This window comes from Bos javanicus, chromosome 17 (assembly GCF_032452875.1).
Source record: "Bos javanicus breed banteng chromosome 17, ARS-OSU_banteng_1.0, whole genome shotgun sequence".
NCBI lineage: Eukaryota > Metazoa > Chordata > Mammalia > Artiodactyla > Bovidae > Bos > Bos javanicus.
In genome coordinates, this window is record NC_083884.1 from 10542830 (window position 1) to 10561151 (window position 18322).

Sequence of the window (18322 nt, forward strand, 5' to 3'; positions counted from 1 at the left end):
CACAAAGAGTGGGACATGATTTAGTGACTGAACAGCAAAGACAAGGGTCTTCACTGTCTGTGACCTTTAAGAACCTCCTTAAGAAACAGTCAGTCTGGGGCATGGGTTCTGAGCATGGTCCCCGTGTGTATTTGCTGCTGCAAAAGGAGGGGGCAGAGCTGCAAGGCATGGAGTTCACATCAAATGACAGGCAAGTATGCTCGTGGAGAGGGAGGGTGTCAACACATCAGTAAGCATCTCTGGGGTAGCTGGCCTGGGGAAGGCCTGAGGAACACCCAGTACTCCCTGGGTCCCCCAGCCAGCCAGCCAGACCAGCACCACAGACCCCCCAATCTGAGGGCTATGTGCCTTGGCTCAAATTGGAGCTGGGTCCACAGGGCACCAAGTGAAGCTCTGTGGTCAGCAACAGCCTCCTCAGATGTCTGTGCTGCACTCGTGGCCCCAAATGCTGCCCTGACACATCACCACCCATGAGAACATCCTTGTGGATCAGGATGGAGGACCTGAGGCAGAGAGAACTTAAGGAACTTGTCCAGGTCACACAGAAAGTGGAAAAGCCAACTGACCTCAGGCAGGTAAGTGCAGGGTTGACAATCCATAGCTCTCTGCTCTCAATCACTCTCCTGTTCCCAAAACACACTGAGATGCATGTGTGTACATATATGTATGTACATGTATACATGGATATGTTTGTGTACACACACACACACATAGAGAAAGAGACACACACACCTGTGCACACACTATTTTTCTTAGAAGGACTCCTGCAAGCCACCGCGGGACTTTAGAAGTGGAGGTCTTCAATCTCTGGCATCAGACTTCTGCTGACCTTTCCCAATATCATCCATGCTGGCAGAACTAGATTTGACTGAAACTCTGACTCCCCCTTCCTATGTCTTTGTGCCCAGAGGAGGAATTTCTGGACCAAGTATGGTCTGAAGTCCTGGCCAGCAGTGGGTTTAAGGTGAGCATCTGACCTCATTCTGGCTATTGAGACTTGAGAACAGATAACCCAGGAAGGAAGCTGGGAGAGGTTTTCTCATAGTTAAAAACCAGAACACAAGGATGAGGCACAGCCTCTCTGCTGTGGCTGAGTGTGGCCACGATGCCCAGAACTGGGGCAGCCTTCCCACCCGCCTGGGGAAGCAGCCAGGGCCCCCGTGTTCAGCCTGAGATGGACACGCTGTGGGCTTTGGCGACACCCTCGAGGCTGTGGCTGACCAGCCCCGGGGCTCCCCACCTGCAGACTTCTTACTGTGTGAGGGAACCCATCTTCATGACTGCTTCCACCAGCTCTATCTATCAGTTTTTGTTACCTGCAGCCAAAGGCACCCTAATAGACACATCTTCCACCAACATACACATCACATGAACCATGCTGTGTTCAGGGGCTCCCAAACAAATCTAATCACACAGCGTCAAAAGCGGTCCAGTGGTTAAGCCTCCATGATTCCACTGCAGGGGGAGTGGTTCAATCCCTGGTGAGGAACTAAGATCACACGCACTGCACATGTTGTTGCTGACTCACCAAGTGTCTGACTTTTTGCAACCGCGTGGACTGTAGCCTGCCAGGCTCTTCTGTCCATGGAATTCTCCAAGCAAGAATACTAGAGTGGGTCGTCATTTCCTTCTCCAGGGGAACTTTCCAACCCAGGGATGGAAGCCACATCTGCATTGCAGGCAGATTCTTCACTATCTGAGCCCCTGGGCAACTCCATGCCATACCTGCAGCTGCTGCTAAGTCACTCCAGTCATGTCCGACTCTGTGCGACCCCATAGACGGCAGCCCACCAGGCTCCCCCATCCCTGGGATTCTCCAGGCAAGAACACTGGAGCGGGTTGCCATTTCATTCTCCAATGCATGAAAATGAAAAGTGAAAGTGAGGTCGCTCAGTCCTGTATGACTCTTAGCGACCCCATGGACTGCAGACTACCAGGCTCCTTCATCCACGGGATTTTCCAGGCAAGAGTACTGGAGTGGGATGCCATTGCCTTCTCTGATGCCATACATGAGGATACAGCAAAAAAAAAAAAATAATAATAATAATCTTCATGTCTTAAATGACACGTTTCAACGCTCTCAGCTTTCCCTTCTGCTCTATGGGTGTCAATATGTGACAGGCCTGGAGCAGTGCAGCTAACCGACCACCGTCTCCTGGCAAAACCGTGTGCGTGTATGTTACCGCGGCAGAAGCTTCTACTCTTAAGAACAAAATTTCTCCACGGAGTTTAATTCTGTCACATATGGGGTTTTCTGTTGTTGTTTGTTTGCTGACACTGTCGGCAGTCTCTGGCTCTCCAGAGTACGTATCCCACAGATACAGAAATCTCCTCTAAATGAGGCAGCTTGCTTTCTAAACCACAATCATCGGCACACGCCACATCACTGACAATACAGCACCAGGCGCTGTGTTGACGCACTCCATATATTCCAAACATTCTGGCTAATCAACCATTCCAAGCATCAAAGGTTCTCGCTGCTTCCCCAGAACTCTTTTGGGCAGCCACACCCCCACACAACATCGCTGTTTCCATAGCAACCAATGAGTTTCATAATGAGGAGGACTGGGAAGGAAGGAATCAAGGGGGAGGGAAGAGATACACATGGAACCACAGGAGGGATTTGTGAAATCTGAAACCGGGCATAGCTCCTAAAACGCTTACGTGTGACTATTCAACACACAAATAAAATCTATACCCTGGTCTCAATATGCAAAGTCAATACCCACATCGAGAGATTCAGACACAACTCCAATGAGCAAAAACCATGTCAAGCCTCAGAATGTAAGGGAACAATAAAGCAAAATCGGTTGACAACAGCACTTGCCTGTAACTCAGGGCTGACGAACCTGAAGCGTTTAAGAGAGCTGGGGACTCTGGCAGGAAAACAGAGGGTGCAAATTGGAAACGTTTCTTGATTTCACTTTGCACCGGCTTCTCTACATCAGGACAAAAATGTCCTGAATGAAGGACCTTGAGAGTTACCAAGTGTGGAGAAAAACCAAGGTTAAAGCAGAAGTGGGCATGCACAGGCCCTGGTCTTCAGTTCCCGGGAGCCACGTGGGCTGGCCCTCGCCCATCCAAAGCAGCAAGCTCCTGACAACCCCACAGCCAGGGACCGCCTGCCTGCTCTGGGCTGCAGACCCTCTGTGAGGGCAGAAGGCAACCTCCCGCAAAGCTCCCACGGGACACTTACCATCCTCAAAAATGGCTCCAATTTCGAAGGACAACTCCGAGCTATGTTCTGCTTCACAGGGGTACACCGCCCGGGCCTTCCGACTGATGATGCTGAAGAGGGAGCACGTGAGACGCACAGATCGAAGCGTGAGAAACCTCACCTCTCCCCACCCGCATTTCCCGAATCTCACTTCTATGACACCCGTGCAGCAGTGCCTTCCAAAAGAGAGATTAGCGGGAAAGTGAACATCAGGCGAAACCATAGCGCTTGACAAGTAACTGACGAGTTTCAAATTCAGATCTTCCTTTTAGGGAGCCTCTCTGAAAAGCTTACCCTGAACCTCTTCACCTGATTCTCCTCTGCGCTCAGTGGGATGCCCTTTCCTCTCATTCAGTGTTACTAGAACCACGGGGCATGTTTATTTCCAATGCATTTATCGATTAAGGAAAAGCACCAGTGTCTTGAGACAGGGGCAAGTCAGTTAAGGGCTAAGGCACACAGATACTCAGTGGCTCCAGCCATGCGCCGAGGACACGATCCTCCACTGACAGTCTGCTTCCACGCCCCCGCCGGAAAGGCCTTGTTGTTCTCAGCTGGGTCTTCTGTATTTGACCCCCTCACTCTTGCCCCCAAAAGGCACATCAGGCTCAACTTCTCTCCGTTTGTCAAAACATCCTGTGTGTTCTCGTGGGAAAAGAACCCAGTGGGGAAGGATGGAAACCAGGCTGCCAGCCAGCTGCACACCAGGGCAGAAGGCAGCATCCCATCTCTCGGCAGGAGGGGGGGCCACTGATGGGGATGGCCAGTCTGCTGGCCCAGAGGACGGGCTTTGCTAAAGCACTCTGGCCTCTGCATCACTAGCGCATCAAAGGGCCATATTAATTACAGTTTCCAGTGCCCCATTTATATGTGATGCAAACAGCTGACTCACTGGAAAAGTCCCTGATGCTGGGAAAGATTGAAGGCAGGAGAAGAAGGGGATGACAGAAGATGAGAAGGTTGGATGGCATCACTGACTCAACGGGCATGAGTTTGAGACAGTAGAGGACAGGGAAGCCTGGGGTGCTGCAGTCCATGGGGCTGCAAAGAGTCAGACATGACTGAGCCGCTGAACAACATTTCCTTCTGGAAAACAAAGCATGTGTGCTTTCTATTTATGTATAAGGAGTTCTTCCAAAAAATATGGTTTCATAAATGCACGACCAGAACCAAAAAGGGCAGGTTCAAGCAGGTCTCACATAAGGCAAATTTCTTCCAAGAATGTACTTGCTCTTGAACCTTTAAGATAAGGTTATAAATGTCCACAGAGTCCAGGAGACGGGAAGCCTTTTCCACACAGGGAGCACAAGAACCCACTCAGGTTGATCAAGCCCCTCTGCACGCCACCCCCATATTCTACATCACACAGAAAACCACGTACCTTTCAGGTGGCTTGTCCGCTACAGTGGCAGGAAGAGAGAGGGGGACAGGTGGCAGCTTGGGTGAAGGAGGTGTAACAGCTGGGCTGCAGCTCGGTGTGGTTGGAGATTGAGGGTTAAGCCACTGGACTGCGGATGATCGGGCCTGACTTGGGCTAAGGGTGGAAGTTTGAAGAATAGAATTAATAGTATAAAGCCCATAGGACACCAAATACATGACACTTCATTCCTCAACAGCTAGGATGAGAGCTTCTCTCTCTCTCCAGATGATCCAAAGGGACAGAATCCTCCCCACACCTTCCCAGGTCTGTAGCCCCAAGAGCCACACCTCAGAACTAGAGATGTCTTACTGAACTTCTCCAGGTTTGTGGAGAAGATCTAGTCTTGTCCAAGCTAGCATCATACTGATTCACTAATTAGAACACCAGAATCCAATGGCCAAAGCAAATTGCTTGGACTTGCGAAGTATTCGTGTTTTCTGCTTAGCAGGAAAGTCACAATAATCTATAGTTAAGCCTGTGACCTATACCTCTAAAAATTCAACAGTGGCCTTTTCATGTCTAAAGTTCTTTCACCTGGTCCTATACACATGGAAACTCAAAATGCCACTGGGAGTTGAGATTCCTTTAGAGTAGACAAAAATCCAGCACTGAAGGGAGAAACCAGGGAATAGCAAACCCCTCGTAACCCGAACAGTCCCCAGTATTTGCCAATTTTGAGAATAAGCTAATGTAAGCAGATCAGTAAACATGTAATCCAGATCATGGAGGCTCCTCTAAACACGGACACTTCAATAAGTATATGTGGGTCTGAATTAAAGTATTCTTCAGTGGTCTCAAAACTGGAGGCTTGAGACTATGGTCAACAAAGCTTGCTTTAAAAGGAATGTGCTGACGCATGGTGGATCCATGTTGATGTATGGCAAAACCAATACAATATTGTAAAGTAATTAACCTCCAATTAAAGTAAATAAATTTATATTTAAAAAAATAAAAGTAATGCTCTGAAAGCTGCTTGTTTCATTCAAAGACATTTTCAACACATGGGTATTCAGTCTGGCTACACCCAGATGCTCTTCACCTCAATTTCACCCTCTTTGGCTAAAACCAGTTTCGACAAGCAGCTTCTGTCCTTCCACGTCCCAGAGCCTTCTCTTTGATTTCTCCTGTAGACGAGAATGCACCTCACGTTCTATCCATCTTTTCTGCAAAAGCTCCCAGGCTGTTCCTTTCTGTATCCTCTGGTCATAAACAGGAGGCAATCCCATTCTTCCTGCTCGTGCCTGCGTTGCTGCTGTGGTCTCCTAGCCGAGCCCCCAGCCCCATGCTTCCCACTCAGCGAGCTCCATCAGCCAACCGGGTAAGACCCAGTCTACCTCATCTGCCTCCCCTAAGAACTGGTGTACTCCCCCACCTGCCCTCCAGCAGCTCCCCCAGCAGCCCCAGCAGCCTGGCCATTCTGCCCATGGTCTGCCCCCTCGATGTTCCCCTCTGCCCCACTGTCTCTCCCGCTCCTCTGCCTGTTCCAATCTAGCCCGTCCCCCGGTCAGCTCCAGCTGCCACCCCCGCCCTGCCTCACGCCCCACCAACTACTTCTCCTCTGGCCTAAGTCACAGAACTCCTCTACAGGCCCATCACACCAATAAACGGGAGGGGAGATGAGCATGGATTATTCTGTGATGGTTTCAGCGATTTCTTTAGCCTCTGGATAACAGCAGGTTTATAATCCTTTCTATAGATTGCATAAAGCCAGGCAGAGTGCTTGGCATGGGAAGTCTTCAAGCCACATCTGGGAACTCAGTCCAGATGTTCTAACACTACCTGGCTTTTATCCATCAAGTACATGAAATGTTGCATGACTGACTTGATAGGCTTTTAGTACAGAAAAGGTTCCTATCCTCTTCATCAGGAAAAAAAAAAGGGGGGGAGGGATGCATGTTTTAAAAACTTTATACTTTGGGGGTCTTCCCCAGCAGTCCGGTGGTTAAGACTCCACCCCGCCAATGCAGGGTTCAGGGAACTAAGATCCCACATGCATCAGAGCCAAAAGATTACAAGTTAATCTTTGAACAACTTCTTTACAATCCCCCTATCCAGCCATTCATTTGGAAGTCATCAAATCTATTTCATACCAAGCTATAAATATATACCATTCTATAAATCCCAAGGGGGTCCATATATCCAACAGCAAAAGTCACTCCATTCTTTAGCAGAAAAGGAACCTATAATGGTGTCTTACTAATCAGGAAAGGAGAGCGGGAGTGAAGCTCCGACAGAGAATTTAAGACCACACTTAGCCAAACAATTGCCATTTTATCTCCCAGCAATTACTCAAGGTGCTCGGGGGTGGTGGTGGCAGAGAATGAAGTGTACTACCCCACCCACATCAACTCTTCCTGGTCATAAACAGTCAAGCGATAAAATGATGGCCATCCATCCGCTGACAGGGAGGACAGTCACGAGATGAAGACAGAGTAACGATGTGTGTATTTATAAGGCTCTTTCAAAGTGAAAGTCATAAATTTTATAGCTATTATCTATTTCATCCTTTTTTTTTTTTTTTTTTAAGAAAACTGTTTTGTTTTCTTGTAAAGGGAAAATACGCCTTCTAGAAAGTCAAAGAATTGTTGGAATAGCAAATGCAGAAGGCAAGGTTATATCCCTAGCTTGGCTTCTCCACCTTGTCCAGAGTAAGCCCTCAACATGAGCCTTTTTTTGCTTCTTGGTTTATTCTCTGTGATTTTTCTACTGTCTTTCAACACAGAGATGTGCTGGCAATCCCGCACTCAAAGATTCATAAAGAGAGCCTTCCAGACTTCCCACTGAGACCTAAACTTCTTTATTTGTGTGCTGTATGTTCAGTAGCTAAGTCGTGTCTGACTCTCTGTGACCCCAAGGGTTGCCATTTCCTCCTCCAGGGGATCTTCCCAACCCAGGGATCGAACCCCCATCTCCTGTGTCTCCTGCATTGGCAGGTGGGTTCTTTATGACTAGCGCCACCTGGGAAATCCTTCTTTATTTGAGTCCCTGGGTTTCTCCACAACATCTCAGAAGCCTCAGCTGAGGACTTCTCTGTGGGCATGAGCTTTGCAGGCTGGAGTATTTGTAAGAGGTCAGAAGACACAAGTCTGGGAACAGCCTCCACGGTAGGGAGGCAGCATCATCGTATGGAGAAAGGAAGTCCTGTGAGACTGGCCCGGCAAAACAAAGTTCGGGAAACAGCGAGTGGTCTCAAGGACACGAGAAACTTTCCACTGGCTTTCCTGCTGGGAAGGAGCCGGGACGAGGCAGGAAGCAGTTACATAAATATACTCAAGACTGAAGACCTGACTTCTCACCTCAGCCAGCAAAGGCTAGAAGATGCTTCACAGGTGTCTCCAAAGCAATCGTCCCCCAATTTTTTTAAGACAAGAAATAGTAAACGTGAGCTTTTTTATATAAACCATTCCCTACTTTTCAGGGACTTCCTGGGTGGCTCAGATGGTAAAGCATCTGCCTACATTGCGGGAGACCCAGGTTCAATCCCTGGGTCAGGAAGATCCCCTGGAGAAGGAAATGGCAACCAACTTCAGTACTCTTGCCTGGAAAATCCCATGAACACAGGAGCATGGTAGGCTACAGTCCATGGGGTCGCAGAGAGTCGTGGGGACATGACTGAGTGACTTCACTTTGACTACTTTTCAGAATTTGGGTTTGGTTTTGTTTTGGCAATAAGCATCAAAAAATATTTTTAAGTATTTAAATCTTTAAATATAATACTTATATTTTCTCAAAAAGCAGTAAAGTATTACTTTTAATACATTATGGACCAGGGGATTTTTGCAGAAACAAACACCTATGGCATTAATATGTCTCCAGTTGATACTGTGTTAAGATAGAATGTCTGATATTCTCTTTCTCTTCTTTGACTTAAACATTTTAGAGGAACCCTAGGCATTTGGGGCAGGGTGGTATCTGTCCTGGTAGCTCAGACAGTAATGAATCTGCCTGCAATGCAGGAAAACCAGGTTTAATCCCTGGGTCAGGAAGATCCCCTGTAGAAGGGAATGGCAACCCACTCCAGTATTCTTGCCTGAAGAATTCCATGGACAGAGGAGCCTCACAGACGATAGTCCATGGGGTGGCAAAGAGTTGGACATGACTGAAGCGACTAACACTTTCACTTTGACTTCAAGCACTTGGGAGAGGGTACCCATAGCAAAGGTCTGGCCGTTTTTCTCAGCCAGCGCTGTAGGAGAGAAGGAAACCCTAAGGCACTCATGTACCTAATGAATGAACATCTCTCCTGCATGTCCAGAAGTGCTCTAGCTATGCACACGTTGGGAGACAATTCTTCACGAATCTCTGCTGTTTATGCACTTCTAGTGAGCAGAGGCTGGGTTATCTTTTCAAAAGTGTTTATGGAACACAGAGCCTTGGAAGATAAAGTTTGTGTCTTCTCCTGGAGTGAAGAACAGGCTTTACCACCATCATAAAAGATCTGGTTTGCCAGAGCTCTGGATTCTCTCTTGCAGCAGTCCACAGGCAGGTGTTATCTGGCCCACAGGGCACCACCCTATGAGAAATGGGACTCAAAGGAATCCTCTGCGGACTGCTATATCCGTGTTGAATACGGTCTTTTAACTCTGACCAGGCGTCCCATGTCCCGTGCCAGCATTCTCGGAATCATGGCGGGCCAATGTGGGAGCTTGCAAAGCAGAGTCAAATTTCCGACGTCACAGTTCATGCCAGCATCCCTGAGAGCACTGAGAAAATACTCAGGTCATTTCCTGTATTCTGTGGTTCACAGGAGAACTCTGGCTAAAAGTGCCCTCAGGTAAAAGACCAAAACTGATAGTTGATCCAAGAATAAAAAATACGAACATAATAAAGATGCTAGAATATAACGCAATATTTTGAATGTTCTCTCTTCACTTCCCAAAGGTTCAGCACTTAAAAAAAAAAAAAAAAAACCTATTTAATTCCTTCTTCCTGCTACCCCTTTAACTATGGATTTTTGATGAACAAGACTGAAGTGATCACAAACCACTGATTTTATTGAGTAAGAAGCCCCTGGCCAATTATAAAAGAGCACCTCAAGTGCCCTGTTTCCTGAAAGCCAAGTTGTGGTCTGCAAAAACGGGAGGCAGAAGTCAACTTTTCCTGAAAAGCTCAGAAACCACATTGACCAAAAGAGAAATAAATTACAGAGAAAGATGAATGTGCGTCTCTGCTTTCTTCCCAACTTCTCACACGAAACTGAAAGCGTGGTGACTCCTCTCCATTTTCAGGGCAGAAGAGCCAACCTTCCTTTGAGGAGGAATGTTTCCTTCTCAGAGAAAAGGAAGAAATGAAAACAAGAGGGTTTCACCAAAAAACACAGAGGTTTCCCCCTGCTAACTTAGAAACTCATGCTGGAAAACTTTCTGACACTGAAAGGCGACAGGGATGTCTCCTGCTTTGGGGAGGGGAAGAAAATTCTATCCAGTAACAAAAATCAACATCTTTGCTTTGGCAAAACAGGTCTGTACTCCAGGGAAAGGCCCTGTAGCTCTCACCACACAGAGGAATAAACCCTGAAGACAAAATTATGACCGTAGCTATATATGCATACACTTTGCAGAGCTTATTTTTCTGAAAACGTAACAAATCAGCAGTAGATGCTGCTTGGGATTCAAACGGCGACCCAATCTCCAATACCAGACTCCACGCACCGTGCATATTAAGAAACTTTTTGGCAGCAAAACAGCATAAACATTTCAGAAATAGGGAAGGGGACTTAGGCTTTTAACTGTTGAAATTCGACAACAGCTGCACCAGTCACCAGAGCCTGTCTATCTCTAACAAATATTTCTTGCATAGCTGAGGTAGGTCAGGCCCTGGCCAATGCTGGTAGTACAAGTACCCGGTTCCAAACTCTGGGAGCACAGGGCGTCAGGTAACATTCAAGGGGGAATACATTTCAAGGAAAGAAATGACTGCTTTTCTAAAGCGATTAAATCCCCCAAGCACCAAGAAGATGGCCTTTGTCGTGTCGGCATCAAATCAGAAGTTTGCACTGGAAGGAAAGATTTTAAAAGCTCATTTGCAAGGTCTCCGAGCAGAAACTAACACATTAGTGAAATGATCTTTCATTCCAGTCCAGGAAGCGTACGGCATAAGTCTAGAACAGCTGTCCTGGGCAAGAGTGTTTGAAAATGTTAATGAAGACAGAAGGAAATATTGTTGATCTGTATATTATGGGAAATCTCTGTTCAAATAAATGCCACTGCTCTTCCTGAAGTGCCCGAGAAGGAGAACTCCACAGCCAGCACCCTGCTGGCTCCAAGTGAGGGCACGGCAGTGGGGAGGGGCACTGTGACAAGTCACCAGAAATCATAGTGGGGGGCCGGGAGGTCAGTGCTGGCCACTAGGAGGGCTCCAACCACACCCTGTTCACTCATCGTTCAGGATCTGAGAAGCACCAGTCAGGCCCCTCGCCTGCCCTGGGGACACCCCGGGAACTATGACATCTGTTTTCTACAAGCACCCAGTCCGGTGAGAGGAGAAGGATACACTGATGATGACGACGCAGCGTGATGAGGGCCACACGGAGAGGGGCCCAGGGTACCACAGGAGAACAGAGGCGGAGGCAGCTGTCACGTGGCATCGGGAGAGACCTCCTGCCCTGAGTCGACGCCTCGCTCATCAGGATCCTCACCCGCTCCCTACACCCTGGCCGTTGGCACTCTGCCAGACACAATGCACACACGTTACTGCACTCATTCCGACGTGACTCGTGACGAGCCAGCAGCAGAAAGGCGAAGGTGCTTACTCAAGGTCATGTTGGGTCGAAGCTGCGCTCTGACAAGCCTGCAAGACCTCAGAGTCGCAGGTCCCTACCAGCGAGTGGCTGGAATGAAACATGAGCTGAATGGAGAGAGAGGGGAGGCAGAGGTACCCAGGGGACAAGACCACGGAGTCAAATGCTCACAGGCAGGGCAACTGAAGGATTTTATTCACACCACGACACGCTGCTACTCTACAGAGACACCTGGGTTCCAAGACAGCTCTGGCTGGGTGCCCATCTGCAATTTCGTAATCTCCCTAAGCTTCTTCCTCTTTTTGTTAAAAAAAAAAAAAAAAATGAGACCGGGTTGGGAACAGAGGAGGACACTTCTCACTCTCTCGGAGGCTGGGCGACAGCTGGCATTATCAGCCCTGGCTGAGGGTCAGCCGCAACTCAAACAGGCGGCTAACAATCTCCTTGGTCTCAGCTTCCTTGGCTAAAGTGAGAGTAATTGTTAAGAGGCTGGCTGGCAGTAAGATATGAATAACATTACAGGCAGAAAGCGTCCGGGAGTGACTGGAGCCCCAAGTTCACTTCTTATGACCTCTAAGTATTCTCGCCTCTGCTTTTCAGACTTGTTTCTTCACTAATGAATCATCTTCTTTACCTAAAGAAATGAACTATGTTAAAGAAAGAAAACTCTAAACATTAAGGAAATGTCATTATTGGGGAAGAAATGTTGCTAAATGCAATATGACTATATATGATCTAGGGCTGGTTCCTAGAACAAAAGGACATGAGTTAAAAATATATATACAGTGAAATACAAATACATTCTGTATGTGTTGTACCAACGTGAATTTCCTAATTTTAACCAAAGTAAGTTTAGTTAAAAGTAAAACTGTCTGAGAGTGATAATTCCAACCGATTTCTTAGTTTTAACCAAAGTGGTTCAGTGTAAGATGTTAACAGTAGGAGAAGGTGAATGAAGGGTCTCAGGAACTCTCTATACTATCTTTGCATATTTTCTATAAATCTAAAACTATTTCAAAATAAAATGTTTATTTTTAACAATAGGTTTTAAAAGGAATGACCCCAAATAATTTTTTAAATCATTGAAACACTAAAAGCCTTTTGAAATTACAATCACACACTTGCAGGAAACCTTTTGGTTAATTGAATAATAAGAAAAAATTCATAAGGGCTCTATTTAAAAATCACTCAGACCACCCATCTGAAAGGTAGCGATTAACCACAATTGTTGAAACTGGTTTTTAAGGAATGTGGACTTCTCCAAAAAGATTGGTTTTGTTTATATGATAGATTGAGGTTGGCTTTTTCTGCAAAGGGCCAGACAGTAAATGCTTTGGGATTTGCAGGCTGTAGATCTTGCACCCTCTTAACCCAGTTGTTACCAAAGCCACACAAAAGCAGTCACAGACAGAATGTCAGTGTCTGGGTGGCTGTGTTCCAATAAAACTTTATTTATATATTAAAAACAGGCAACAGTGGGATGCAGTTTGCAGACTCCTGAATGAGATGTATTAGATGTGAATCTGTTTTGTAGTAGAGAGTTGGAAGACATGAAGACACTGATGGAAAACTCCCCAGGGCTCAAGAAGCCACTCCCCTTCCTCCATCTTCTTGGGCTTTGTGGCATGGGGCTCCTGTGTGTGTTAGAAGCCAATGTGCAAATACCCAGGGCTCTCCTGCAGCAGCAGCTCTCTTGACAAATTGCTCAAGATCACCTGCCATGCAGGAAGGAGACAGCCCATAGATCAAGCCAGCACTTAAAAGCTAGAACTTGCTCTCCCTTGACATAAAAAGTCTTCTACAGGAGGGAGGTGAGCAGTGAGAGAAGGAAAGGAATGGGAGGAAAGCTCTCAAATGCAGGAAAGACAGAACCCTTTGAGGCTGGACACGACCACTCTGAACACTCAGTCCCCACCCTGCAGGATGCTAAGGCAGCTGGTGGCTTTCCTCCCTTGACAACAAAGGACATCACCACTGAGTCAGCCAGTATCTTACGAAGTTCACTCCCAGGAGGATCATTTGCTTGGGTTTCACTATAAAAGAAATATCTGAGAGTGGCAACTCTAAGAACTATCTGAGAGTGATTAATTCTAACAATCTTTGGCTCAAAGTGTTCCTTGAATCGCATTTCTCTTCTTTCTAGATGATCTGTGGAATCAGGGACAGGGCTTGCTAGCTCAATGGAAAAGGAGCTGCAGCTGCATTTCAGAGAATTACAGGGCTGGAGGGGTCTCAGAGCTGTGGTCCTGCAGGGCAACTGACGGGAATATTTCTACAAGTCTAATTTGTATGGGGAAGACGCGCCATCCAACACAAGAGTGGAACGTATAGAACAGGGGAGCTCCCAAGCACAGCTTGAAAGGGGCATACCACTTCTCTGCTATGAAAAGCCTCTGGTTACTCCCCAAGCTGTTTTACAGGTTACCTGTCATGATGGATGAGCTTCCCAAACTTCTCAGAACAGTTGAGGGAGTTCACTGGCCATGGGAACCCCATGCCCTGGTCACGCAATACCCAAGGGCCATTTTCTCAGAAGTTTCTCCAGAGGAGGTTCCTGTACAGCGAGGTTAGGAAGGGAGCCCCGGGTCCTCCTGGAATAACTACTGTAACTGCTGGAAACAACACAACTTCGGGTCAATGCCAAAGGTTCCTGCAGGACAGGAGAGGTCATTTTTCCTAAGCCATTTGGTGGGGAGATTATATAACTGATGAACCAAGAAGTCAGGTCAGGTTCAACTAAGACTATCAAGTTAGGTTCTCAGAGGAAAGGAAAATGCAAGCAGGTGGCCACCCAGGGCTCCCAGGGGAGCAGTGGGGTCTTATTTCACGTGGCACCCAGAAACCTCACAACAATTCAGAGGGGCAGGTGCTCGCACTCCCCCTTTGCAGATAATCTCGCTAAGTCTTAGTTTGTTCGAGTAATTTATATAAGGCCTCCAAGGTTTGAAGTGGCAGGAAAAGAATGCAAAGCTAGGCTTGTTTGACTCTAAAATCAGTGCTTTGGGGAGCTCAGCTCAGTGCTCAGTAATGACCTAGAGAGATTGAATGGGAGATGGGGGTGGGAGGGACGTTCATGAAGGAGAGGGTATATGTATGCGGGCTAAGTCACTTCAGTGGTGTCCAGCTCTCTGTGACCCTATGGACTGTAGCCCATCAGCTGTATATCAGCATGTATACATACAGCTGATTCACGCTGTTGTACTACAGAAAGCAACACAATGTCATAGAGCAATTATCGGAGAAGGCGATGGCGCCCCACTCCAGTGCTCTTGCCTGGAAAATCCCACGGATGCAGGAGCCTGGTGGGCTGCAGTCCATGGGGTCGCTAAGAGTCGGACACGACTGAGCAACTTCCCTTTCACTTTTCACTTTCATGCATTGGAGAAGGCAATGGCACCCCACTCCAGTACTCTTGCCTGGAGAATCCCAAGGTCGGGGGAGCCTGGTGGGCTTCGGTCTATGGGGTCACACAGAGTCGGACATGACTGAAGCAACTTAGCAGTAACAGAGCAATTATACTCCAATTAAAAAAAATTTTTCAAAAAGGAAGAAAAAAATTCTTTGATAAGTTAAATAAATGATAAAAGTCAGTGGTTCACCAGTCTACACCAGAGTCTCTCAACTCACAGAAAGCTCACAAGGCCCTGCCTACATTTCAGTACTGAGATACAGCCAACCAATCCATGAACAGCCGATGACGAATTACAACAAAAACTGATAAAATGAAAACGAAAAACAAAATAAGACTCATGAGAAGATAATTTTTTTTTGAGCCTTAAGCAGTAGAGATGCTACTATAAAAATTCAGATAAGTGTCTTTATTTTGGAAAGTCAACTTTTCATTATGAGGCTTTAAAGTTACAAGAATGACCAACAATCTGGCTTGAAAATAAAACCTCTGAACTTCAGAACCTGTAGTTACAGCACTGGAAAGGAAGAAATGAATCAGGCCACAGGCAAGCGCCAAGTACACGATACAAATACCAAAAACACCTAGAAGCACACAAGGGACGTGCACGGAAGGCTGCAAGGAAGCCAGGTCAGGGCAGCGTCATGTCTGTACCAAGTGAGAAAAAACACCCAAGAAAATATACAGGACAAAAATTAGTATATTACCCCACCTCTCCACCAGTGAACATGCAGAGACTGACGGTTGAAGGCCAAGAATGTGGGCCCTGAGATTAGCTTCAAGAGCTTTACCAGATATCATATTACTCATAAAAGATTATGGATGCTGCTCTGTTGCAAAATATCAAATTTTCAAGTCCCCCAGCTCTGCTGTGGGGTGTGGTGGGGGAAAATGCCCTCCCCCCTCCCAGATTTCAGCCAAAGGTGTTGGACGGTGAATGTGCCGAAATTCAGATTCAAGTGTTTACTCCTCATAGATAATTATAAACCGCAGCCACATGACCTAAGACTGGGTCAGTGCTCCACTTCAAAACAAGGGCAGCGGCCAGCGGACAGCCACCCTTCATCAGTTCACCGGGTCTCAGAATCAGGGGAAAGCTTCAATTCGACAGTGGCCCCATCTGCAAACAGACAATCTCTATACTGACGGTAAAACATGGCAAGGGAACCACAGATCCCAGAGACAGACAGATCAAGGTCAAAAACAACCTCTGCCCTTCCTAGTCAAGTGACTTGGGGCAGTTTCCGACCATCTTTGTGCCTCCATTTCCCTATGTTTAAAAACGAATATATCGGGATTTCCCTGGTGATTAACACTTTGCCTTCCAAGGCAGGGGGTGCAGGTTCGATCATTGCTTGGGAAGCAAATATCCCAAATACCTCATGGCCAAGCCAAAAAAAAAAAAAAACCATAAAACAGAAGCAATATTGTAACAAATTCAATAAAGACTTTTTCAAAAAAACGAATACATTGGGACTTCCCTGGTGGTCCAGTGGCTAAGACTCCTTGCTCCCAACGCAGGGGCCCGGGTTCAATCCCTAGTCAGGGAACTAGATCCCACTTGCCTCAATAAAGACCCAGAGAAACCAAATACATACACACATATATTTTTTAAAAGAATATATCTCTGCCTTACCAGGTTTGATGTGAGGCTCAACATGAAATATTTATAAAGAATCTATAACAAAGTCTGTGGCCCTTGAGAGTCAATGCTCTACAGTCTTTGATTCTGAGAAATGCAAGAGGTGATTTATTGCATCAAACCTTCCCTGCAGCCTCTCACCACCAATCCCTGCTAAAGCATAAGCCTCCTCCTCCTCTAAGTCCCCAGCCCACACAGGTCCAGAAGGGTTCAACCCCTGAGCAGACGTCACAAGACTGCTGGGGCTCGCAGCAAGGAAGCTCTTTCCTCTTGCTCACTGCCCTGTGTTTCCTTGTGGGCTATCTGACATGTCGATCTTTCTGAACCCACCAGGGACTTCGCTGCTCACTTAGGTACGGGACACTGGCTTCCAATTCATTCCCCATAGGACCGGGGGTACATCCTCCCACATGTACTACTGCTCCCAGCACGAGCTCTACTAGAGATCACGGTCAACGGGGCCCACCTAGAGGTAAGCAGAGAAGACAAGGTGCTCCCATTATAAGGATGTGATCACCTGATTAGCCAATAAAGAGTCTGGAAATTTCTATGATGGGCAATTCATCTGGGGGAGTTAAAGACTACCCTCTCTTAATCTCTTTTTCAAATCTGCATCAGTTTCCTCCCCTTGTTACAAAAGCCATCTGTGTTCATCTTAGTCAAGTTTAACAAAATACAGATATGCAAAAACAAAGAAAGAAAGAGAGAGAGGGAGAACATTTAAAAGATAAATTCCCAGGACTTCCGTGGCGGCCCAGTGGCTGGCACTTTGCCTTCCTGGGGTATAGGTTCCATCCCCGATCGGGGAGCGAAGATCCTACATGCTTCAAGACCAAAAAACCAAAACATAAAACAGAAGCAATACTGTAACAAATTTCATAAAGATTTTTAAAATGGTCTACGTAAAAAAAAGAACTTAAAGAGATACATTCCCTATTTTCTTTTGAAACAATCATCATAATAGAGATAAAAATTTAAGACATCAACTTCTAGGGTGAACTGACTGCCCCCGGCAGGGTTGAGAGCAGTAAAATCAAGAGCGGTGGGGTTGAAGAAGCCCTCCCTGAAGGAGTGAAGGAGGGAGAAGGGGAAAGAGAGAGAGAGAGGAAGGGAAGAAGTGGAGACAAAGTCTGCTATAACAGCCACCTGATCACTTCTAAGTGTGCACCCAATTTCACCAAATCTGGTTAAAAATTGTTTAAGAGGATCATTTTTCTGATTCAGACAAATCACTGTTGTGGTAGACACAAATACAATTGAAGGGGTACTTTGCTGCTAAGTCGTTTCAGTCGTGTCCGACTCTGTGCGACCCCATAGATGGCCTCCCACCAGGCTCCCCTGTCCCCGGGATTCTCCAGGCAAGAACACTAGAGTGGGTTGCCATTTCCTTCTCCAATGCATGAAAGTGAAAAGTGAAAAGTGAAAGTGAAGTCACTCAGTCATGTCAGACCCTCAGTGACCCCATGGACTGCAGCCCACCAGGCTCCTCCATCCATGGGATTTTCCAGGCAAGAGTACTGGAGTGGGGTGTCATTGCCTTCTCCAGGGTACTTTTCTATCTTCCAGCAAAGTTTACCAACTCCCTGAAAAGCAATCGAGTAACCAAAAGTCAAGGAATTTCAAATGCCATGTAACTGTCCATGGGAAAATTCTATTTGTCAGCCCACATTAAAAGAGGCAAGTTATTTCATTGACAAGAATAAAGATGGTCACCAGCGAGCGCACACGGAGTCTGCAATGGGCACGGGAGTCTACCATGTGACGACTTTAACTAACAAGCACCAGGACTGGGGAGGCATGAACCTCTGATGAAGTTCAAGGCAGCTCTGAGGACAGATGTGCTAGGAACATCTTTCACACCAGGATAGGTGTGCTAGGAACTTTCACACTCAGGA

General features: G+C 46.7%; 1 protein-coding gene across 10 annotated transcripts in view; it reads right to left on the reverse strand.

Moving 5' to 3' along the window:
• ARHGAP10 (Rho GTPase activating protein 10) overlaps positions 1-18322 on the reverse strand; it is a 384526-nt gene that overhangs the window by 10441 nt on the left and 355763 nt on the right. For 5 of the 10 annotated variants that reach the window (XM_061384036.1, XM_061384039.1, XM_061384042.1 and 2 more), the window contains one exon: positions 4599-4751. The exons of 2 other annotated variants lie outside the window; for them this stretch is intronic. In XM_061384036.1, the coding sequence (XP_061240020.1) occupies positions 4599-4751 (153 nt within the window). 3 more of the 10 variants (XM_061384040.1, XM_061384044.1, XM_061384043.1) reach the window with 3 other exon arrangements.